This window comes from Choloepus didactylus, chromosome 2, assembly GCF_015220235.1.
Source record: "Choloepus didactylus isolate mChoDid1 chromosome 2, mChoDid1.pri, whole genome shotgun sequence".
In the NCBI taxonomy this organism is placed as follows: domain Eukaryota; kingdom Metazoa; phylum Chordata; class Mammalia; order Pilosa; family Megalonychidae; genus Choloepus; species Choloepus didactylus.
The window spans coordinates 91,178,931-91,202,944 of NC_051308.1; the positions used below are offsets into that span (position 1 = coordinate 91,178,931).

Sequence of the window (24,014 nt, forward strand, 5' to 3'; positions counted from 1 at the left end):
TTTGTGGCTTTCTCTGTATCTTTTAGGCCAAACCTTGGTTGAAATAACTCACCAAAACTTCTTAGTTACAATGGCTTCACATCCACAGGAATAGATTAAGAACATGTTATTCTGGGTACATAGCTCCAAACCACCAAGAAGCCATGAGAAGGAATGCTGTTAGAGGCACAGGTACATGCCTAGCAAATGTTGATTATTTCATCCTTTTGAAGTCATTTAGAAATATTCTCTAAGATTTCATCATTAACAGTTTTCACTATTTCTTTTTCAGCTTATCTCTACAGCTTCCAATAGTATTCTAGGCTCATTTGCTGTGACTTTTGTAGTCTTCATTTTGTGAAAATAAATGAGTAAATAGTTACTGATTTTAATGTTAGTTATGACTGTTAATGATTACGTAAGAATTGGGCTCTACACACTGATTTTTCTGTTGTATTTTTCTCTCTATACCCTGTCACTCTTCCATTACACATAACTTTGCTCATGGGAATAACTATTGAGAAACAAGCTTAGATAATGACTTGATTTCTAGTTTTGGCTTGGATCCTATGATATCGTGCCTCAGTTGCTTGATCTGTCAGATAAGAACTTGAAATTTTGAAGAGCCATATTTTCTCCAAATGCAAGGCTTAATTATTATAATGAGGGTATAAATTCATATTTTTAATTGATTAATACTGTAATAATAAATATATTTTGCATTCCCACAGACGGTTTCTCTTTTGAATATGCCTCATATCAATTTCTTCAAAATGAAGTTGTATATAATATCTCATATTGTTGATGTCCACAATATTCCTCCCTCCTTTCTTTAAACATATTGAGTGCCTTATGGGGAAATTAGAGAGACATACATGCCCTCAGAAGAGAAGCAGAATTGTCTTAAATAGCCTCTCCCAAGAATTCCATTGTCATCCAGTACAACAGTGAGCTTATACTATTTACTCAGTAAATATTTGTCATTTTAAACTTGAATTTTAAAATAATTTCATCTTTCCTATCTTTATTTCAGCAGTAAAGGGTAAGTAGTGTCTATTGGTGGAACACTCTTACATTCAAAGTTCTGAGTCCAGCTTTGACCTTAAGGAAAGGAACCACCTTTAAAGCATATTTGAATCTATTCATTTGTTCTTTCATGCAAACATTATACATGGGGGATAGATAAAGTGAGGGGAAGGTGAAAAAGACAGGATATTTATCCCCTCCTTTTCTGGTAAGCTTAAAACTCATCATGCAAGTGTTTATTCAATTTGCCTCAAAGAATTAAATAAGAAAAAAAAAAAGGACTGCAAGATTGTCAAGTACAGTGCCTGAAGCATAGTAGGTGCTCAGTAAACACTAGTTAATTCATTATAATGTAATGGACTTTAACTAGGAGATACCATTTTATTTCTACAGGATCCACCATCCCATTTTCTTCTTTTCTGTCTTTCACTTCAAGAATGGTCTGTGTATGCTTTATTTGCTGAATCTGTAAAATGAGTAAAGTGTAGACAAGAGCCTTAGGTCAGCATTTTCCTTAAGTCTCTTCTATGGCTTAAGGCACCTCAAGGAAGAGACATACATGCTCTCCTGTATCAACGGATGATGATTTTTATCTTTACCAAGTGACCCACAATCTGGTTACGTGTGCAATGAGAAATTAAGAAAAGAGCACACTTTTATGACTGTCATTTCACAGTCACTCAAATCTGAACTGGAATGCCACAAAAACAACTCCCTGTTAGCCCAGAGGGAGAGAAAAAAAAAAAAAAAAGAAAGAAAGAAAGTAAAGGGGAAATTCAGATTAGTCACAAAGAAGTTCCCCCGCCTGCCTGCAAATGCTGCAGCGTTAAAACTGAGAAAGTCTGCTGTGCTCTTTCAATCGCCTTTTATCTCTGGTCCTGATTGATACACTTAGTTTTGCCTTCATCTCCTCCTTTGCGGAGAAGAGGTCAGCCCTCCCCCAGGTTCCCCTCCGCTGCAGCTTTCATCTTCCCTACGACCAGATTGTGAACATGGAAGGGACCCAGCCCTTGGACGAGACTGTGGGAAACGCTCCAAGACTGAGATTCGGGAGGAACAAGCTATTGGTGGTAGCCTCCGTGATTCAGGGACTGGGGCTGCTGCTGTGCCTCACCTACATCTGCCTGCACTTCTATGCTTCTCAGGTAAGATGCACCAGTGGGCACCTTTCTTCCTCTCCCTCATGCTGGTAGAAGCTCCAGCAGCTGCAAACAGTTACTTGAAAATAATCTGATGCCAAAACTGTTGAATGTATCTTTTTTTTATTTTTTTTAACCCCTCAGTGATTGTGAAGTGTGATCAATGACCCTCCTGTCTCTCCTTTCCTTCCTTATTTTCAGTGGTGGCAGTGGTAGGGCAAAGGGGAGAGAAAAATGCAGAGGCACTGCTTCTAGATTATTCTGTTTTTCTTTTGCCATGCAAGGATCCTGGTGTTCCTTTATGAGTTGTCATTTTGAAGCTTTGAGCCACTGATTTTGGTTTATCCATCCTCCTAGTAGTGTGCCTGATCAGGGAATTAATACAAAAAGGAAATAAGAGACCAGTTCCACTTTCCCATCATATTCATGAACTCCATAGACAATAAGTGAGATTTTTTTAAAAAGCAAAATGATTAATAATAAATTCTTTTAAATAGCTCACCTGTGCATTTAAAAGACAGAGAAGTGTGTGTGCATATGGGCAGGTGCATATGTCCAACATTTAATCAGATAATGTTTCTAACAGCCTAATCACAACTTAATGGCATCACTTTACATTCTTCCACTTTGTCAATACATTATATAGTGGGATATCATCTTTCTAACATTTTTCCCTTGTAATTAAGTTATTCTATATAGTTTTCCTTCTCTTTCTCCTGATCCCATGCTTTCCCTTTTTACATTTTTTTTCTTATGTATTTTATATATTTGTTCAGATATACAAACACTCATTGGGTCTTCAAGGATGTTCTTGATTACAGAAGACTCTGCTGAAAAGAAAATAAATCTATATTCTCCTTGTGTTCCCTTGTTGGGGTTAGTCCAATAATCCCTGTTTCTCTGGCTTGTTGCTTTGGGATGAAAAAGTCTCTCCCTGGTAAGGATCAAAGAAAAGGAATTTTTATTCCTGAGGGTCATGTCAGACACTGGGTACCTTAAATTAAACCAGATGAGATGAGCAGAATCCTAACAAATGCCTGGGCTTGTCTCTGTTGCAGGAAATGGGGGTTTTCAGTGCAGGGCAGCTGGTGGGTGGGTGGTTGTGATCATTGCACTGCAGAACGTTTAAGTCCCCAAATTCTGCAAGTGCGGCCGTTGTCACGCTCAAGTCTCCAGACCAGTTAGCTCAACAGCTTGTCCTCTTACCACCACACAGTTTTTTTTTGCGCAGAACCCTTGGGTGAACTGACAGTAGATGGAAGGGTGCCCACAGCTTAGATCAGAATTAGGCTCCTCTGAGAAGAAAACAAAGTAACCAAAAATAGAACAGCTGAGTGCATTCACTGGGTCAGGGAGCCCTTAAAGGGCTTTTTCAAACAACCACAGTGTTACATACTTCCTTACACTGTGTGATGATAAAAAGAGAGGACAGATGGCCTGGAACAAAGCTAGTTAATTGCATCAGGACTTGGAACAGGCTGGAGCAAAATGTAAAACATAGATGTACAGTCTGTTTGTGGCCAGGGCTGCCCCTGGGGGATTGATGCCCAAGGGACAGTGAGAAGGAGAGGGGTCCTTTTTGGCAAGTCATCTAGCAACTCTGTGACAATCAAGAAGGAAAAAGCTGGGTGCTGTTTTCAGGACACTAGAAACCATGATGAGCCGTCCCTGGGAGAGAATTAATGTTCTCTAATCCTGGCGCAGCCTTCAAGAAAAGGTCAGGTAAGTTTTGCAGAAATCAAAGCAGAAACATAGGAAGTATGTTAGAACTGTTTACTGAAGAAATTTGGTCCCATATACTCTAGATGCAAAAGTATTTTTTGGCCCAGAAATTTGAAATTCACTTGACGTTAAATTTTTTTCTTATTTCTAGCTAGACTGTTCTAGCTAAGGTAATTTTTTATACTGTTATAGGACCAAGAGGAGTGAGATGGGTTCTTACATTTAATCTCATGTATTTATTATTATAAATAATTATTATTATGGGGAAGGATAGCATATATGGGTCTTGTGATAGTGTGTGTCTATGGAGAGAGAGAGAAAGATTGAGAAAAGAAGGGTGTAGAGTAGCTGCTGAAAAAGGGACACAGACTGGCAACCTTTTTAAACTCAGAAGATTGTTTGGAATTTTGGTTGAGGGGTGGAGTGGATGGTGTTGGTGGTAATATAAATTAAACCTCAACTTTTATAAGAGAATATCTAGTTAATGCATACCGGGATGAAATAGAGCTAAAATGCTCATTGTTCATGCAGTTAACTGGTTCTCTTCTATTGTAAGAGAAAGGTATTTGGAGGATAATCATACTTTTCTCCTCATTTTTAAAATTTTGTTTTTAGCCTTATCAATCAATTGCATACTTGAGTGACTGACTCTGTAGAACTATAGATATAGGTATTAAACTCGGTCTGGCAATCAGCTTTCCCCTCAATGAAGTTTATTTAGTAATATCTATTTTCTTACCATTGGGTTGAATTTTAATTAAATACGTGAAAAAGCAGAAGGTTCCATTTTTGAGATATCAGAAAAAAACAAACAAACAGATAGACCTTGCCCATCCCTCATACGATTCACTTTCCAAAGAGGGTAAACTTTCTTATCTGTAACATGAGGCAGCTGGATCAGATGGTCAGCGACTTCTTTTCCAGCTCAATATCTTGTGAGTGTATGGTTTATAGGGTTATAGAATGGGTAGGAGGAGTTGAGGAAAATAATATGTAAGTGCACGTAGAGTTTTGTGTCTAACCCTATGGATTTTCCTTGTTCTTAACAAGGGACTGGGGTGGGGGGATAAAATTTGCACATACATACTTAATGTATACTTTCTGGACATATCTAAATAACCCAGTCTGGTTATCTTTCTAAGCATACCTTGTTTAGAAAGGGGAAAGAAGTGAGTGCTCAGGAAGAATACTCATTACAAGTTTTTAAACTAAGTACTTTGGCTCATCAAAAAGAACATACATACTCTTTGGGTAATTATTGGGGCTACTGTTGAAAGTATCAGGCTTCCAGTTGTACCTGGAACCTCAGCTGGGAGACACTCCTAGTAAAAAGCAGACCTCTAAGGTGAGAAGATTTGACAAATGATATCCATGGGCCTCCAGGCCATTGAAGCCTGGCTCTTCCAAGACACTTATCTCCTTTATTATAGCACTTTATGGGTGTGAGTGCTTTTAGTGATAATTCCTTCAGTTTATCCTGCTGTTCTGTTTACCTTCTTATCCCTTTTTACTGCTGGGAAGTAGAGATACTTAGAAAGTGGGCTGAACAGTTCTGTGTCAACAACAGCCAGAATTAGAATTCATATTTCTCCATAGAGTTTCAGGCTACTACTTGGACCTTACTTTGTGTCATTTAGGAAGGGAAAAAGGAGCTTGTCTAAGAAAATCTTGTCTCAGATTAGTGCATCATAAATATCTCTCCAATCTAATACACTTTTTAGAAATACTTTTTTATGACAGACATACGATATAATTTTGGATGCGATTGAATTTGCATTTCATAATCAAAACTATGGGAATTAGAAAGAAAAATCAGAGGAATTGAACTGATTTGTCAGAAAGTATTCATGACTTTTAAAGGAAGTAGTATGAAAACTTGGAGACTTGTTGGATGTTTGAGCAGATATTAGACTATTTACAGATAGGAAAACAGATCCAGAGATGATAAGCAAACTGTTCATGATCACCCAGTTCATTAACCAGAAATTTCTGACTCCTAGACTAGTCTAGTTCTTGCTATTATCAATCAAAGCACCCTTTCTTGAATTCAGTGGATATTTACTTTGTGTCAGGTACATTGGAGGCATTCGAGACACAAGCCTGCATTGGAGAAGGTTCGTGAACTCTAATCTTATAGTCAAGATGTGAGTGGGGGGCGGGTGGGCAAAAGGGGAACACATGTAGAGACGTGCTCAAGGGACAAGGGGAAGAGCAGATGGGGGCGGGGTGAGGTCTGCCTGTCTTCGGGGGGTTCAGTAAAAACTGGGTGGTGGTGGTGGTAAGGTCATGCTTGAGCTGATGGGAGGAGGAGTAGAAATTCTTCCTATCGAGAGAGATGGAGTGGGTGGGAGGCAGAAGGCTTTCTAGGTATGATCAGCAAGTTGTCAAAATGGCTGGAGTCCTGTTTGTGGGGGAAGTGGCAGAAGATGAGGCTGGAAATCTAGGTGAGGGGCGCATGTTGCAAAGGGTCGTGAACATCATGCTAAGGGAGCACTCATTTTTACATTCTATGCAGAAGAAAATACGGGGAAAATTAACAAAAATGTTGCTTCTCCAAATTACACTTCTGTTATGTGATCCATATAGAGGCAAATATAGAAAGCAAATCCAATCTCACGCTTCACTAGAGGGCACCATAGTAAAACTAACCATTCTCCGGCGTCTTTTAAACAGAACCTATCTTCTTTTCCTGTGGAATTAAGATTAGGAAGATTTTCTCCCTATTCCTGTTCTCTGACCTGAGCCCCTACTTCACAGACTCAGCCTTGTGTGCCCTTCCTTTCTGTTTCATTTAATAAGCTTTTTCAGTGCCCTCCACTCTCAGAGAATCTGAAGCTATCCCCACCCCCACCCCTTCAGGGAGTCCTTTGGGTTGGAATAGGTGTGCGCATGTTGTTATCTCTTATTTAGCAAGTGGAAAAAAAAAGAGTTACAAAGTAGCAAGGTTATTTTTCCATAGTCACAGATGGAATATGTCATAGAATTGGGAAGGAACCTGATTCCCCAGCATCCCATGCCTTGTGGATTTGTTTGTAGCCACCCATGCTTTTGATATCCACACCTTTTCAAATGAAGGAATTAAAACCCTTCCTTATCCCAAAATACAGACCGTCTTCTCAGACTTTTAGGGAGTCCCTGATGTATAGAAGAGAGTGTGCTGGACCAGGAAGCAGATGATTCTGGTCCAGTCCAGTTTTTCAGCTTCCCTGAAATTCCCTGATTCAGTTTAATCATTTTCAAGATTGGAGGTGGAGGTGGGATGGTGGGTGATACCATTCCTGTATATCTTATTTGGTGGTTGTGGGAATCAAATGTTGTGTTACAAGCTTTGTAAATGGTAAGATTATTATTATCCATGAACATGCTTCCATAAGTGTACAACCACTAAAATGTTTACCTTGTGGCTCTCTCTCTCACATACACATACACCCATAACTCAAACCTCAGAAAGCATCATCAGAGTTGTTAACGTTACCTTTATTTTCATAGACCTTGATTTCCCTCCTGCAATTCTTAGGACAAAAGAAAGTATAAAACCCCACAAAGCCCTTGGAGTAGTTCTAGCCCTTTTGAATATAGATTTTTAATTTGGTGTTCATGGCTGGATTAGAGAAGAGAAAAAGGGTGAAGGAGAGAATTTTGGAGGATATGAAGCGTTAGTATCTGCTTCTTAGGCTGTATTTGAAAGTGGCTCAGAAATCTAAAATTATTCACTTAGAACCCATGGCCCTGGCTATCTTTCTCTCTCTCCACTTTGGTATACTTCATCCAATTCTCAAATGACTTGGCTGCTAAAATTGTATGTACTTAGCTATAGAACATTATATTTAGAAAAGGCATGTGGTGTGGGAGTCCCTGTTTCACAATACTAGAAACATTGGTGATATGACTAACATAATTTTAAAATTCTTTCCTTTTTTAGCAATCCTTATATTCTAAAGCTTACCCTAGTTGGACTGTTAATTTAAATTTGTCTAGCTCTGATGGCATGTAATCACTGTTTAAAAATACACCCTGACTTACAGATGGATAGACAGACCCAAACTTTAATTCTCCCTATACTGATTTAGTAAGAGCTTAGAAATAGGAAACCTTGATTCCCCAACTGCCTGACTTCTATTGTACAAGTCAGGAACCGAGGGGCCCAGAAAATCTGGGTGGCGCATGCTCAGGGCTGGGCTCCTCTGCAGACAGCCAAAACGTGAGTCTAGAGCACGAGCAGAGCAGTGTCAAAGATTAGGATGAAAATGACAATGAATTTATAAAAAATGATTAGAAACATCAAAACAGTCATCGAAGGGAAATATAAGAACCTTGTTGGATTATAGAACAAGTTGTAAAACACTTATTTTACAGTTTAGTAATTTAAAATATACTTTGAATTACTTGTGTGTTGGGTAACGTTTCCAGCTTCCCAGGCCTCTAACCTGATCTGGCCCTGTCTGTGTTCATTGCTTCAGCGGAGACTGGGCACCTGGTAGTGAGGGAGGTTGAGGGATACTGCTCCTCATGCTACTGCAATAATAATCTTTTGGCTTTGTGCGGCTCTTTTCCCTACTTCTGTCCTTACTTCTTCACTACAAGCTGGGAGGAAGATAGAACAGACATTTGAATGCAGTTTTACAAATGAGGACATTTGAGGCACAGGGACTTGCCTAGGTTTGCAAACAAAGGTCAGGGTTAGAAATTTCAGTCCTCTTTTCGTTATACTCATCCATGACTCCATGTCTCTAAAGTTGAAGAATGTTGGCTGACTGTTTTAAAAATTTCTCTTTTCTTTTTCTGATTTCAGTTGCTCTTGGGAAAAATTTGGGGAAGTATTTATGACCTTGTACAGGGAAGAAAAACTCTTTTATTAAATGTCTTAAATCTATTTGCACAAATGTAGATAATATGATCAATGACACTTTTACAATGGCATAGTACCTCATAGGTTATTTTTATAAAATAGTCATAGCATTGCATATGTAATATATTCATAGAGGGGGAAGGGGACCTAGATTTCTGGTACTAGCTCACTCATTTATTTTCTCTGAACCTTATTTTCCTCTCTCTCTCTCTCTCTCTTTTTAACAATAAGATTAGACTATGTAATCACCCAGGGTCATTCCAGTTCTCTCATACTCGGATTATAACAATTACTTTCATGCGAGGGTTGATTTGCATGCTATGTACAAATTCCTATTTAATCATTTATTCATTTACTTAGTCAACAATATTTAAGGGACAAAAGTATCTGTCACTGAGGAAACAAGCAATAGTGAGTAGGACAGACATTGTCCTCTTTGTCCTCTCAGACCTTGCCCTGGTAGGGAGAGAAGGCTGTGAAAAAGCAATAACACAGTATGTGATAAGAGCTGGATAAGGGAGGGAGGTACAGGAGGGAGGTATAGAGCCTCAGAGCTAGGGCCTTGGCACCTGTGTTGTTTTTCTCTCCCATGACAAGAAGCTCCACACTTTGGCACCCAGTTTCTCAGTTGGGATTATAAATGAGCATACTTACTTTTGAGATGGGCACTTGGTTTTTCTTCCATTAACTAATAGGAAGGCTTTAGCTTAAAATGCTATGGTTGTCACATCATCTTCATCATTCACTGCTATTCTGAGATTTTTTTTTTTTAATCAGTAATTAGTCTTAGTTTGTACCAGACAAATGTTCAGGATTATTTAGATGTCTCAACAGGAGTTTTCTAAATGCAGTTGGGGGTAACAGCCTTACTGCAGACAATGCTAGAGAAGGTCTTGATCTTTCATTAGAGGCACCACGCGGGGAGCAGGAGGCCCTGCTGCTTTTGCTGTAGCAGAGGGGTCTACGGTGTTGAAAGGCTTTTCCAGCCTTGGTCACTCAACCTCTTGGAATTTGCCTTTTGAATATCGTGATTTGCCTAAGCTCTGAAATGGAGGGGTCATTAGATATTATTTATTCCAACCATCTTAATAGATTGAGGTTGGACATTGAGATAAGGAAATTAAAAACTGAGGAAGGGAAAGGACTTTCTCTGGCCCCAGACCAGAACCCCGGCATCCCTACTCCCAGCCCAATGCCTTCCTTGTTTACCCTGCTAGGTTGCCTTCTCAAGGCAATGGTGGGCCCTCCTTTTTATATAACAAATGGGAAGGGGAATGAGTGACTTCAAAAGGAAAAATATTAAGTATAATAATTCTGCTGCTTCCTTTGTACTCAAGGATGAATGGGGAAATTTCAGAAACATTGACAAATATATGGTCTTGGTTAGAACCAGCGTCAGATACTATGTGACCATGCAACCATTGGCTAGGGTCCATGTATAGTCAAAGGGGCTAAGTTCCACTTTAGGTCAGCAAAAATTTATTTACTAAATGCCAACTATGTTTGAAGCATGATAGGATTTTGGGTCAGGCAATGTATACATTGGAAACCTTCAGTTGCTTAGAGGCTACGTTAGTACTGGGGTATTATGGTGGAGACTTCCTCAATCACTGAAGGTAAGAAGGGAGTTCTCAGAAATGTTTTGGCAGATCCTTCTGTCAGTGTACTTTGAAGATTTCCCCATGTGGGAAGAGAAACCAAGGTATAAGAAAATCTTCCCCTTGAGGATATGAAGAGTTGGTACATTAAGTCAATCACATACTTTTGAAGGTGTGTTCATGCCACATGGATGATTTTGATTGATTTGGTTATTTACGTGGATACGTGAGGTTCCTCTTAGGAATCTGTCAACTGCTAATGCTAATGAAACCACAGTTCATGTTCTCTGAGGTTCAGAGGAAAGGGTCTATAAAGGGAGGTCACAGTAGGAAGGTATTCAGATAACACTTGGGCTGTGCAGTTGAAGGAGGATGGAGGTTAAGAGAGAGGCTGCCTCAAAGAGGAGTTAACAGGGATGGTAAGGGGCAGAGATGGAGAAAGAGAAGATTTTGGATGACAATTAAAATGCTTTTTCTTTGGGCTCACTAAATCTCAATTAACTCTTTATTTAACAAGGTTTTCAAACCCACATATTTTCATCTCTGATAAATGTAACTTTTGGGGTAGAGTTTCCTGAATATTGAAGACTCCTTAGCCAGAGTATCAGTTTTTGCTCATTCTTTTTACTCCTTTCTCTTTCTCTCTGGGTGGGGTTCTGAACTTCCCTGATCAGCAGTTCAGGGCCATCCTTTGTGGGGTGTTGTTTCTGCGGAGGACTGAGTACACCCTAACTCCACTAGGATGCACCTATCTTCTCAGCCTACTGTAGTGGAGAAGTGTGGAAAATTCCATCTTCCTCTTCAGGGGCCCCCTGAGACACACCCTGAGAGTTTGCGAGGTCATGCGCTACGGTCTCTCGGATCTCCTCTGATTGACAGGAAGCCCAAGGTCAGGGAGGGGATGTTCGCATCCAGTAGAGATGGCGTGGTGAACCAGGGAGTCTGCATCACATCCACTGACTCACTCCCCCACCCTCGACCCCATCCTCACTCTCCACTTCCACCCCACCCCCACCCAGGATCTTGACATTGTAGCCTGTTATCAGGTGAGGAAGGGCAAGACCCACATAATGCATTTAGAGCCCACTTCCTGGTTTCTTACCTGATGAATATCATTCCCTCCTGCCACAAATATCCCCCTCCATGCCAAATGCCAAATGAATATACAGTGGGCAGTCCCACACCACATCCCAGTGAGTCAGAACTGAAGGCTTACACTCTCCAAAGAGGAGTTCTTGAAACCAGCATCACTTTCTTGAGTACATAGTCCTGACAGCTGGGAAAATGCCCAACATCAAACACTTCCCATCTCTGTTCCTGGAGAGCCCAGTGCTCAAGCTGCTGAAAGGGGACAGGAAGGGAACAAATTCTGACTCTTCTCCTTGCAGCCTTTGTTGTGCTTGTGCCAGGGCCTGCTTGCCTTTGCCAGGACAGTTGCACCTAATCAAAGCCCAGTTAATGATTGTGGCAACTTGAATTACACAGACAACCCTGGCAGGGGAGGGGTTGGCTAAAGAACTCTTTCTGAAGGAGGATTTCTGGGCATTTTGAGACATATCTGAGTATTTTGAGAACTATCCAAAGAATATTCAATACTGATAATGAAGATAGTCCAAATTAATCTTGGGCCCTGAGATAAATGCACTTCTTAGGGCTTCTATACACTTAAGGTGGTGCAGGACAAGAAATAGACACATTTTCATGGAAAGAGTCCTGGGGTTTGACCAAACTTAAGTTAATACCTGTTTATTCCTGGGCAAGTTGTTAACAGCAGTGATTCTCATTTTTCCTATCTGTAAAATGAGAATTATTATTCCAATTTCACAGGATTATTTTGAGCAGCAAACATGGCATGCTGTAAGTGCTCATTAGGTTTTAATTCTGTTTTCTTGAACACACCAATATGGTCCCATTTCTAGACTTTTCCTCCAGATAATTATGAAATGTCATTTGCTTTTCTGGTTTCCTTTTTTCTTTCAAAGCCTAAGTCTAAGTCTTTCTTCCTTGGTAAAATCTTTCTTAGTTGTGAAGTCTACAATGATATTTCTGTTTCCTGTGAACTTAAAACATGGCTACTTCTTATTTGGTATTTACTAAAGGTTACTTTTGCCATTTTATGTAGAGGGACTATTTCCCCAACTGGAGTATGAATTTGTCAACGATTGGGTGAGGAGAGAATTGTGTGTTGTACCCTTTTGTGTTCCCTTAGAGTGTGATGCCTGCCACATAGGAGGCATTCAACACGTGTAGATGCTACCTCTAAGCAAACCACAAAGTAATATTACAATCCTCTCCTTCATTCAACCACTGAATAATACTTCCAGTAGAGGAAACATTTCTTGAGCACTGCCTTTGGGAATGGCATTGCACAGGATGTGAGAGAAGGTATATTCCTGGATTCAAGCCTTTAGAAGTTCAGTTTAGTGCAGTTATTTTCAAATCTGGAACCTTGGGTGCTTGTAACATTACAGATTCCTGGCTCCAACGAGGCCTTTTGAATCAGAGTCTCTGAGAGTGCTGATTTTTAAAAATAAATTTCCCAGGCAATTGTAATGCACATTAGTTTAACAATCACTGGTTTAGCCAACTTCCCATTTTGTCATCAGCTGTTTCTAGACATGACACTTTCATTAATTGCCAAGTGGTCAAATCACTCATATATCAAGTGCCTACTTGGTATTTGGTTTTTCCTGTTTTCTTGGATTCTCTTTTGACAGCTCCTCAACCCAGAAGGAAGCCTGGATTCTGGGCTTTCCCCATGCATTCTCATACTGAAGTCATTGTGAGACCACCCACTGTCAATCTGCTATGTGCTGCAACTTCTTCTCTCCTCCAACGTTAGCAGTGAAGTGGGCACAATGAATGGAATATTAACACAGTCTTCATGGCAGGTTTGCCTCAATTCAAATCTGTACCGCGAGAATGAAAATTATTTGTATAGTTTAATGAAAATTGTATTGAATTGGAGGGCAGGTGTCAAATCCCTTCATTTCTGTGGGCCTCAGTTTCTTCATCTGTAAAATATAAGATTCAACTATAAGATGACTTCTTTTATACTCTTTCATGCTTCCTTTGACCTTCAGGGGTATACTTTGATTCTGGAGTGGAGACTTACCAAAGAAGTTTGCATTCCACCTTTGAGGATGGTGTATACTCCTCAGACTTTCCAGATTGAAAAAACTTCACCCTATAGCCCATCCTCAATGGAAGCCTTCCCATACCTTTGATATTTTCAGTTTTATTTTAGTGTCTGGAGAAGATCTTGAGATTTCTCTTTCCTTGATATACAAAAGACCACATTTGCACATGTGGATAGAAAAAATATCTTCTGATTGTTTTCTGGTTACCTTCCTTATGAAGCCCAGATCTTTTTGGACCCAGAGGGTTGATATTTTAGGGAACTGATTACTTTGGCAGTCTTTGTTTTTCCTTTAATTCATTTCATTATTCTGTAAACATATAGTTATGTATAAATCTTATATAGTGATAGGTAGAATAAATTGGAAACATGACATAGATCTTGTCTTCTATGTGCACATAAGAAAAAGAGTGGAAGTTTATCAACCACTTACAATGTTCCAGACTGGGTCTTGAACAATCATATACCTTATGCCATTTAAATATCACAACAGCCCTCTGAGATATAGATTTTTATCTCTCTTTGGCAGATGATGAAACTAAAGATTAGCAAGATAATGTAATTTTTCTGAGGTCACACAGCTAAGAATGCTAAGGGAGATGAGACATGTATCTAATTATTGTATCAGTAAGTGGTAATCAGTAAGTGGTAAGTGTCAATAGAATTATTTAAAAATTACTATAAGAGTATAGAAATGAAAAATCAGAATATTGATTTAGGCCTTGAGAGTGGTAAGATTTTGCTGTGCAGAGATGGATAGAAGGAGATGGTGGAGAGAAAAAAGGAAGCAAGCATTTTTGAATGCTTTCCATGTGCCAAGCAAGTTGCTGGGTGCTTTCACATAAATTGTACTCTTTTGACTCCACAGTCATTGCCTGGAAGATTCCAATACCAGTATTACACCTTATTTTCAAATATGAAAACTAAAGCTTATAAACAGTATATAACCTTTTCAAAAATCACAAAACTAGAGAAGTCACAATTTGAACAGAGTCTGACTCCAAAGCCTATGCTTTTTGTCCCATCCTACTAGACTCTCCATTCAAGGACAAGGAGATTAGAGCAAATGGCTGCCTAGATCATAAGACACAGAAAGGATATGTAGAGCAGTATGCCTTGGCTAGGAAGTTGGGACCAAGCCATGGAGGACCCTGAACCAGGCACTCGGGGGTGTCTCTGGCAGTGGGGTAGTCAGCATGAGGTAATCAAGTGTGGAAGATGAGAGGGAAAATGGTGGAAGGGCAGGGAGCAAGAGGAAAGTCCATCTTTTTCTATTTCACAACATTGCCCAGACTTGTCACATTGATGGCAGTGAGAACCTTCTGAGAATACACAAATTTCTACCCCAGGGTGACCTTCTGGAGGAGGCACAGGTAGGGATGGCTGAGTCTGGAGTACCAGTAGATCAACCCAAGGGAGGAAGTCACATGTGCTTTTCCTCCCTTCCTCTCAGCACCGTGGTTTCAGAGGATGTCAGCTTGTTCACTACCATCCCTATGTCATCAGGGCACTTCAAAGAGTTGGGACGTTTCCTTGGTTTGCAGAAATGTTTTGTTATTTTTGTAAAAGTCACTCAGATAACCCCAAATCATGAGGGCGGCTTTGTAAATCAGGGACTTGAAGTAAATTTGGGGATGAGGGGTGTCTTAGTTTCCAGGCTGCTCAGATAAGTATCATACAATGGGTTGGCATAACAACAGGCTCATGGTTTGTGGTGCATGGTTTCAGAGGCTAGAAGGCTTGCTTCTTCCTGGGGTCAGTAGCTCTCTGGCTGGCCCGCAATCCTTGGGTCCCTTGGCTTTCTCATCACATATGATGTTCTTCCTTTTTCTTCTGAGTTCTTGCTGACTTCTGGCTTTTCCCTGTGGCCTTCTCTGACTATGTCTGAATTTCTTCTGTTTGCAAAGGACTGCAGTAATCAGATTGAGGCCCACCTTCATTTCAGTTGGGCCACACCCCAACTAAAATAACATCTTCAAGAAGTCCTATTCCAATGAGTTCACATCCATAGGAATGGGATTAAGATTAAGAACATGCCTTTTTTAAATTTATAATTCAACCTACTACAAGGGGTCTTCAAGTTAGTGCAGAAAGGGATGCCTGAGATCTAGAAATTTTTAAAGGTGAAGAAACTGAAATCCAGAGAAGTTATGAAACTTGCCTAAGATGACACACTATCTGAATGCCTGGAATTAATTAGAACCCACCTTGCTGGATGCTGCACCTTGTTGCTTCCTCACAGGCTGTTTCTGACTTTAACAAGGTGGCAATTCATCCTGGTACCAACTGGCTCAGGGAGAAGTGGAGGTCTTTATTTACCCGGAGAAGTACGGTGGTAAGATAATATACCTTTTGAGAGGTCTTCCAGATCATGGTCTTAAGCATAAAGGATACCAATTTAGGTGTCACAGAAAGTTCACAGATGGGAGAGAGCCAAAGACTCCCATTTTTACCCAAGTCAACACGTGTGCTTTGCACATTGCACTAATATAGCTTCAGAGGCGCAGCCACTGGCAGGTCTCAGAAAGGCTCTCCCTTCTCCTATGCTTCATCTTGGCTTCAACTGGGTAAGGCATGTTATTTCCTTAAAATGGAAGAAGGGAATTCCTCATCTGTTTGGGCAGTTTCCAGTGGGATCCCGGTGGCTTCAGCTTCCAGTCAGTGTGCCAGGAGAGTGGGAAGCAGGGATTCCACTCCGTAGGGTGTGCAAACGGATTCTTCCCCACAACTTTGATCAGGATGTCTTCCCAAAGATATCCTTCTGGAAAGAGCTGTTGTTCTTGGCAGGCACAAAAGGTGTTCTTTTTTTTTCTATTTCTTTTTATAGTAGGTAGCACAAGTATATGGTACAAATTAAAAAAAAAATTAAAAAGTAGATCATGAGAAATAACCCTGGATCTCAGGTTTCCAATTCCTTTCCTAAGGGGCAAATTTTATGACCAGCTCCTTGGGTGTTCTTTCCGATATATTCAGTGACCATGCAGGCATTATTACTACCTTTTAACATAAATGTGCATATTCCCTACACACAATTTTACCCTTTGTTTTTTTCACTTAATATAAACTGGAATTTGCTCCATATTGTTACCAGCTCACTGGACGAGGCTGGGCTCCTACTGGAGTGGGAGTGGAGTCTTACTCCTGGTTAGGGGTCCTGCTGAGAAAGAATTCACAGATGGGACAGGCCAGTCACAAGGTGACAACAAAACTTTATTTGAGATACTATGGAGGGCACCATCAGGCTGGAGCCTTTGAGCAAAGAGACAGCTCCCAGCAGGCTACAACTCAAGCAGAGTTACAGCCCACGCAGTGTTACAACTCAGGCAGTGTTACAGCTCAGGACGGTACACCCCAAAAATCGTCTGCATGGACAAACGCAACAGAGAACCACCCCCAGTGAGTTTGGTCTTTGGCCTTTTATTGGTGAGAGGGAGGGCTTAGCCACTTGGTGTTTTAGGATTGGCTGATTTTTATGCAAATAAGAGACTGCACTTTGGTCAAACTGGGGACCAGTTAAGAGTGACTTATGATTGGCTCAATTGAAGGCCATTTTGATTGGTTCTTGCATTCCAGGCTGCCTTGATTGGTCCATCAAGGGTGGTTTAGGATTGGCTCATTTGCAATCCTAGTTCTGTGGCCCCTTTTTGTTGGCCCAAGGTTCCCTATTCTAGGCTGCCTCAGTATTGAACTTTGCTCTTTTAACTACCATGTTACCACAGGTATTTTATCTACTGGGCTTCCTCTCTTCTTTGTTTTACTTCTTCTCTTGATCTTGAAAGCTCACTTTGTTTAAGTTAGGCTTTTTAAACTGTTGAAGGGGAAAGACCCCACATTTTAAAAAGTTACAACCAAATCTACTGAACTCTTAAGGATTAATGCCCATGTTCCCTGAAATTTGGACTCCCTTATAGTAAAAGAGCAAGTGACTGCGAAGTTTCAGGACTTCACTCCCAGCATATTCTGGGATTCTTTCACCCCAACGGATGGATTACTGACAGCCCTCTCTATGAGGAGATCTCTATGACTGAATGGGTTTCTTAATAAGATGACTATTTAGATGACTATTCTTAATAGGATGACTGTTGACTCTCAAAATGGGAAATTGGGGCTTAGTGAGTCAAAAGAATATACCAGAGAAAAAATTTGGCAGATCTGAGAACAGATCTCAGATGCTTGCATAAAAGAGCGAAATAGTCCTAACTGTAAAGAGAGGTTACAGAAAAGAAAGGGGAGGGGGTAGCTGAGAAGTCTGGCTCTAAGCATCATAGAGAAAGTCAAATCTTTTGTGAAGTTCTTGTTTAGTGCAAAACCATTTTGAAATTTCCCCCTATATGCTACTGCATTTCTGATTCACTTAATAAGACTTGCCAGTTCCATTTGTTCATATTTTCCCTAAAAATGTGTCCTTTTTCCTCCCTCAGGTACCATCTCAGAGTACTTCAACTCAAAGTATCAGTGTAGGATTTACCAGTGAGTATTGTCAAAAGCTTAATTAATTCATATTTTAAAAAGAATCTTCTCTTCAGTCTGTTAGTTTTCTCCAGAGCACAAGATTTCTCCCTTTCCAAAAGGAAGCATTAAATTCCAGAATTGTTGGAGCCTGCATATTATTTTCATTTGGGACTAAGAAGGCTGGATAAAGAAGAAAATGTAATTAATTAGATACCAAATATGTTCTGGTCACTGTACTAATTACTTTATATCCCCTTACTTACTCCTCCCAGGATCCCTTTGAGGTAGGAATTGTTCTCATTCTTTCAGGTAAGAAAGTAAGGCTTTTCCTCTTATAAGTCTATCTGACCTCAAGATACATTTTGCAATAATCCTATTATGGGACAAGAGTATACCCCAATGAGATTATACCTTAATGAGACCCCACATATGAAGGCAATGTGATACTTGAACTGCTACTAGGAGAACATTGTTTGGATCTATGATTATACTAGGGCAACCAGCTGTAGTTTCTTTCTGACCATCCATTTGTTTATGAAGTTTCTTGAACCTAAAGGGAAGTATATCCCTGCACTCCATAACTTGTCCTCAGTTTCAATTCAAAGTGTAGCCCATGGGCCTGGTACAAATAAAAAAATACTGAATTCTAGCTAGAAGCAGGGTCCTATTCTTTTCCATCACTAAAAGACATGGGACAAAGCAAGAATTCCAAGACACGATTGCTTGGCCCTTCAGGATGGTTTTAGGGGTGAAGGAAGTAAAGGAAATTTAGGCTGTTTGATTTACATATGGATTGGCCCCACACAAACCTATGAAAGCCATAATTCTGCCTCCTTCTCCTCTTCCTCTTTCTCCTGTGACAATGATTCTTGTCAAGGCACCCCCCCACCCCAGTAAAAACTAGCAATAAGAAGGTAGAAGCTGTTCCCCTTACTTGAGCTCCCCCGCCAGCTTCTTACTAAATCCATCCTGAGCCCACAGATACCCTGATATGCACAGCTGCATTATTAGGCTTATGTCACTGCTGGTCAAGGCCAGTGGTAAACGCTGTTTGTAAGTCTAGCATCTGGGACCTGTGAAGGATTTTTGTTCCAGAGTCAGGTGGAGGGAAAATAGGGACCAGGTAAAATCAGTTGCTTTGAGTCAAGCTTCAAAGTGGGAGTAGTGTGTGCAACCAGGGCAAGGGACACTCCTGCCACCCCTTGCCCTAGTCCACCACTAAGAAAGGGTGCACTGATGTTGCCAACATCTCCTGGCTCTGAAAAGTCAGAGGCTCCATTTCCTGCCATAAGTCTAGTGTGACAATTGCCGTAATCTCTCAGCTCCTGAGTCACGGCCCCATCTAAGACTTCCTTGGCCCCCAGAAGTATAAGCTTTGCCTCTCCTTCCATTGCACAGGTAACGCATGCTCCAGCCCACATGTAGAAACAACATGCTCTCTTGCTTTCACTCTTCTTGAAATCTCTCCCCATCACTTTCTCCTCTCCAGGCTCTAGTTGTATTGGAAGTTTCCTGCAATGTGGTGGTTAGGAGTCATTCTTTGTTTTTTCTTTTTCTTTCCACCTTCCCCCATCCCCTACCCCCCACCCCAGGGTGTGAAAATGAGAAAGGTTTCATCATCACATCTCAAAACAAGCAAGAAACCATGAAGGTGCAAGACAACTCAATCATCATCAACTGTGATGGATTTTATCTCATTTCCCTGAAGGGCTACTTCTCCCAGGAGGTTAGCCTCGGCCTTCAATACCGGAAGAGTAGGAAACCCCTACTCCCTCTGAACAAGGTCAGGTCTGTCGACTCCATCACGGTGGCCTATCTGGGCTACAAGGACAAAGTCTACTTGAATGTGACTACTCACAACATCTCCTGTGAAGACATACAGGTGAATGGTGGGGAGCTGATTCTCATCCATCAGAGTCCTGGTGAATTCTGCGTCCACTGAGGAACTTATGGAAGCACCTAAGGCAAGCACCAGCATGAAAGCCAAGCAGGGGATGGACAGGAGATTGATTCTTCATTGTGAGTGGAGGAGATGCCCCAGCTCGTCACCCCTATCACCCAGATGGCCTCATGGGATGTGACCAGAAGCAGATTCCCTCCCTCGCACCTCAGGGATATTTAAAAGTGATTCTACATACCAATTAACCTTATTTATCCTCATGTCTTCTAAATCACCTAAGCCTCATCCCCCGTGCCTACCTGGAGTCTGTTAGGTACCTTTGCAAGAATGAAAACATAGGCTCCTCTTCCTCAAGACACATTGTTTCCATTGGTCAGGTTATTGTCATAATAAACTTACTTCATTCAAAAAGACATTGACTCCCATATGCTGGAATTTGGACATGTGGCACTATCAAAATGAAGAGGAAAAAGAAGGAAGGTTATGAGGCTGTCAAAGCTGCCTCTCCAAGATTAACTGGTTGTGGTTTGCATATTGCCTGTATACCTCTCTCATTTGGCAGAGTTCAAAAGGAAAAACTACTTCTGAGCAGCTTTCAGGACTGAAGACAGTTGTCTGAGGAATACTGAGTGCTCTGGGCTTTTAAAAATTTACCACTCTGCTTTCCCAGCCTCCAGACAACCTTAACAGAAACTTCCCTTTAAATCATCCTGGGGATATGATGCTGAGATAAATCTAATCAGCAGCTTAGGGGAAACTCCGAGAGATTTTTCTAAGCAAGGAGAGTGAGATAATTTATTGTGAGGGTTATTTTTATTGCACAGGATAGCAGTGATGCTGGGCCTATCAGGGGAAAAGGCAATAGGAATTTAAGCAGTTAGTCAGGGGAGGAAAACACATTCTTAAGTACAGATTGGCAAAGGAACATGTGCTCATCCTCCTGCTTGTGCTGAGATTCCCACTCAGCACGGTGCCTTGTACACATTTAACACATTGCTAGTTCCAAAAAAGGATGCAATTCTATACAAAGTGCAACTTTATGTCAAAGGCACTAAGAAGCTATTGTATCTTAGGAAAAGTAATTCTCTCTCTAGTAATACTATAATACTATGTATGAGCTCACATTATTCATTGAGATAAGGCCCTGTAATCAGCCAACACCAAGGCTTCAAGAGAGTAGGAGCCCCTTATATTTAGTTTAAATGTCCCTTTTAACTTGACACAGTGTATTGTATTTATGTCATTATGGATGAATGTGATTTCTTTTAGATAAAATTTCCAAATGATTCCTAAGTTCTCCATGTATCAAAACTTTTACAAACTTAAACTTTTTGATATAAAAATTTAATTTAGCAACTGCTTCCCTTTCCATTTTCAATAGAGTACATGACACATAATTGAATCTTTCTGAATGATTCTGTGTCATCAATACAGTGATAAGTCCAGGATCTACAGAAAGATGGAGGGCTGTTCGCCACTACACTAAATGGCCCCAGTTATATTTGGATTTTTTTCTGTCTGTTTGATACAGGTTTTCTATCTCTTCTTAAGTGTCTATTGCCGACTAGAATCCTAACCTCTATTTTAATCTGTTATGGAAAGAAGCTAAGCAAAAAGAAGCTAATTTTAAAAATATTATAAGTTGAGAATAACCAAGCTCCGAGTGGCTATCAAAGCACTCATATAATAATAGCTAAAGATTTATGGAGGGCCCATGCCCTGGCACTGGGATAAATGCTTTACATGAATTATTCTGAGCAAGGACTTTGTGGTATCTGTCTGGCTACTCAGAGGATTTATCTTTGTGTGTGTGTGTGTGTGTGTGTATGTATTTGTTTACTTCTTTGTTATTGACTATGTTCTGCAGTTACTGTTACTCAATCCATGATATCTGAATAAGCAAATGTTTATGAATATAGGTAATATGTAAGAAAATGTATGTTTACTTTTTAAGTTTGGAATTTCTGTCTGTATTTCTCATGGATGTGCATATGCCAGGTCTATGCCTGATTATTCTGTGGGTTAAGCTGTCTCTGGTGCCATGGCCCCTCCTCACGAGGAACCCACTCCCGCTGCTTGCCCCTGGCCTGCTCTTCCGAGCTGGCTTCCTTTAGCCACACAGAGGCGCTTTGCCATGCACCAGCCCACTTCCCCACCTTCCAGCCCATCAGAATAGGCGTATTCTGTGTCTCAGTCCTTTTAAGTCTTGTCTTCTAAAGGCATAATTAACGTTCTCTGGACATGGCAAGGTTTTGTAGAAAGAGAACTGAGTAGGAAGTCAGGAGATCAGAGTTCCAATTTTGACTGAGCCACTAACAAGCCAAGTGATCTTGAGCAAATAATTTCCCATTGCTGGATCCTGGTTCTCTCTCTTGTTTTACAAGAGAGGTGCACCAGGTGATATCTAAATCTCTAAAATTCTAGAATTTTATGTTCATAGCTACCTGGTAATGTGCACGTATTAAATGTATATGTACTAGTTGCTACGGGTCAAGAGGTATAAGTTTCTCTTTTATAGTTTTTTTTTTTTTTTTTCTGCCAAGCTAATATTTTTCCTGTCTTCTTGTTGGTTTCTTCGAGAGTAGTGATCAGTTGCTACTCACTGACTTTCTTTTTAGGAAACTAATGATGAGATTCCAATCTTGATCCAAATCCTCATCTGTTTTTCAGCATACTGGGCGGGTCCCCTATTTTAAGCCATAATTTTTTACTTAGTGCTTTCCCGGCTCTCAGAGAGTATTTATATTGATATTAATAATATAGCTAATAATAATATTGATATTTACATGGAAATAAATAAAAGATCTCAGGATTCACTACTGGTTAGAGTTTGGTGTTTTTTACTTATCCCTCTCTTCTTTCCCATGTTCTGATTAGCATGATTGATGAGGGGAGGATGGTGCATGCTTTCTAGTTTCCCACCTGCTTCAGTTTTAGCCATCAGAGCCATGCTCAGGGAACGATTGAGGTGGCAATGTCAACAGTTGACAAGGCTTTCACTGGAAGTCTTCAGGGCTCCTCTTCAATTCAAATAGAATTCTGCCATGCACTGTTATTCCTTCCCCTGGGACTTCTTGCTTCATTTCTAATCCTGTGGGATAATCTCTTTGTATTACATACCCTCCCCTTATCAGTTATTACAATTTGTAGTCTTGAGAAGATGCAACACTCTGCTTGGGTTTGTATGGTGTATTTTGGCCATGGTGATCCTTGTACCACCTTGAAGAGTCCTGATGACTCTCTCCTTTCTGAAATACTCCTCTTCCCTGTCTTCTTTACCTCCCCTTTTCTGGTCCTCTCTCTCTCTGTTCTAGCATTTCTTAGCCTACTTTACCCCTCCACCTTCTCTGCCCACCCCTTTAATACTGGTGGACTTCAGGGCTCCCCCTCAGCCTTCTTTCTTCTTTACATCAAAAGTTACAACCTGTCAGCTAAATGCTCACACTCTGGCCTATGTATGTGTTTTATTTGTTTGCAAAGTTGAATTTAGTTGCCAACATTGAAACATTAGTAAATTCATGGCTTCTTTTGAATAAAAGCAAACAAATAGGAAATCTAGTGACGCTGGGGCCAATTTTTGGCATGACAGCAACCATCTCAGGCTGAGTTGCTGCTATAATCTTTAGGAAGACTTTGCACTCTCCATTTCTCCAGGGATCTCCTTGCACCAACTCACTTTTCTCATTTGCTGCCTGCCCTGAGGCATTTGAGTATGTGATCTCAGCTCTATACTCTTGCCTGTCTCGTTTATTCTTACGCCTTAACCACTGCTCATACACTAATATCTAAAACCACCCTCCAGTCCAGATGTCTTCCACTCCAGCACCAAATTTATTGTAATCATCTGTGTTGTCAGATACCATTTATTGAGTACTTATCATGTACCAGGCATTCTATTATTCATTTTTTATATGGATTGCTTAGCTATCCTCCCAACAATTTTTGAAGTATTACTATTCCTATTTGATGTATGAGAACCTGAGACTGAGAAGTGAAGTAGCTTGGCCAAATTCAAGCAACTATTAACTAGTGGAGCTGAGATTTAAGACCAGTGGTAGCTGATAGCAAAAACCTTGCTCTTAACTCCTGCCACCCTGCTTCTGGACAGATCCACGTGGAAATAATGGACAACCGAAACTCAGTCTGCTCACAATAGAACTTCCTCTTTTTCTCACAAAGCACACCCCTGCTCTTGCCTTCATGTTCTTGG

General features: G+C 40.5%; 1 protein-coding gene across 2 annotated transcripts; it reads left to right on the forward strand.

The window, feature by feature from the left end:
* The first annotated feature begins 1,997 nt into the window (after window positions 1-1,997).
* TNFSF4 (TNF superfamily member 4) lies at window positions 1,998-22,288 on the forward strand. 2 transcript variants are annotated; one of them, XM_037812927.1, is made up of 3 exons: window positions 1,998-2,150; window positions 17,874-17,922; window positions 19,497-22,288. In XM_037812927.1, exons 1-3 carry the CDS (start codon window positions 1,998-2,000, stop codon window positions 19,844-19,846), a joined length of 552 nt encoding a protein of 183 aa, XP_037668855.1. In that variant the 3' UTR covers window positions 19,847-22,288. The 2 variants fall into 2 exon arrangements, 1 of the variants encoding a protein (XP_037668855.1); XR_005213327.1 differs by lacking the exon at window positions 1,998-2,150 and adding an exon at window positions 3,561-3,861 and having other exon boundaries at window positions 19,497-19,539.
* Window positions 22,289-24,014: the final 1,726 nt, after the last annotated feature.

Excerpts from the sequence above, each read along its gene's own strand:
- TNFSF4 (XM_037812927.1), top strand. The coding sequence starts at position 1,998 with ATGGAAGGGACCCAGCCCTTGGACGAGACTGTGGGAAACGCTCCAAGA. Across the intron at positions 2,151-17,873 it reads TGCACTTCTATGCTTCTCAG|GTACCATCTCAGAGTACTTC; the intron begins GTAAGATGCACC and ends TTCCTCCCTCAG. Across the intron at positions 17,923-19,496 it reads TATCAGTGTAGGATTTACCA|GGTGTGAAAATGAGAAAGGT; the intron begins GTGAGTATTGTC and ends CCCCCACCCCAG.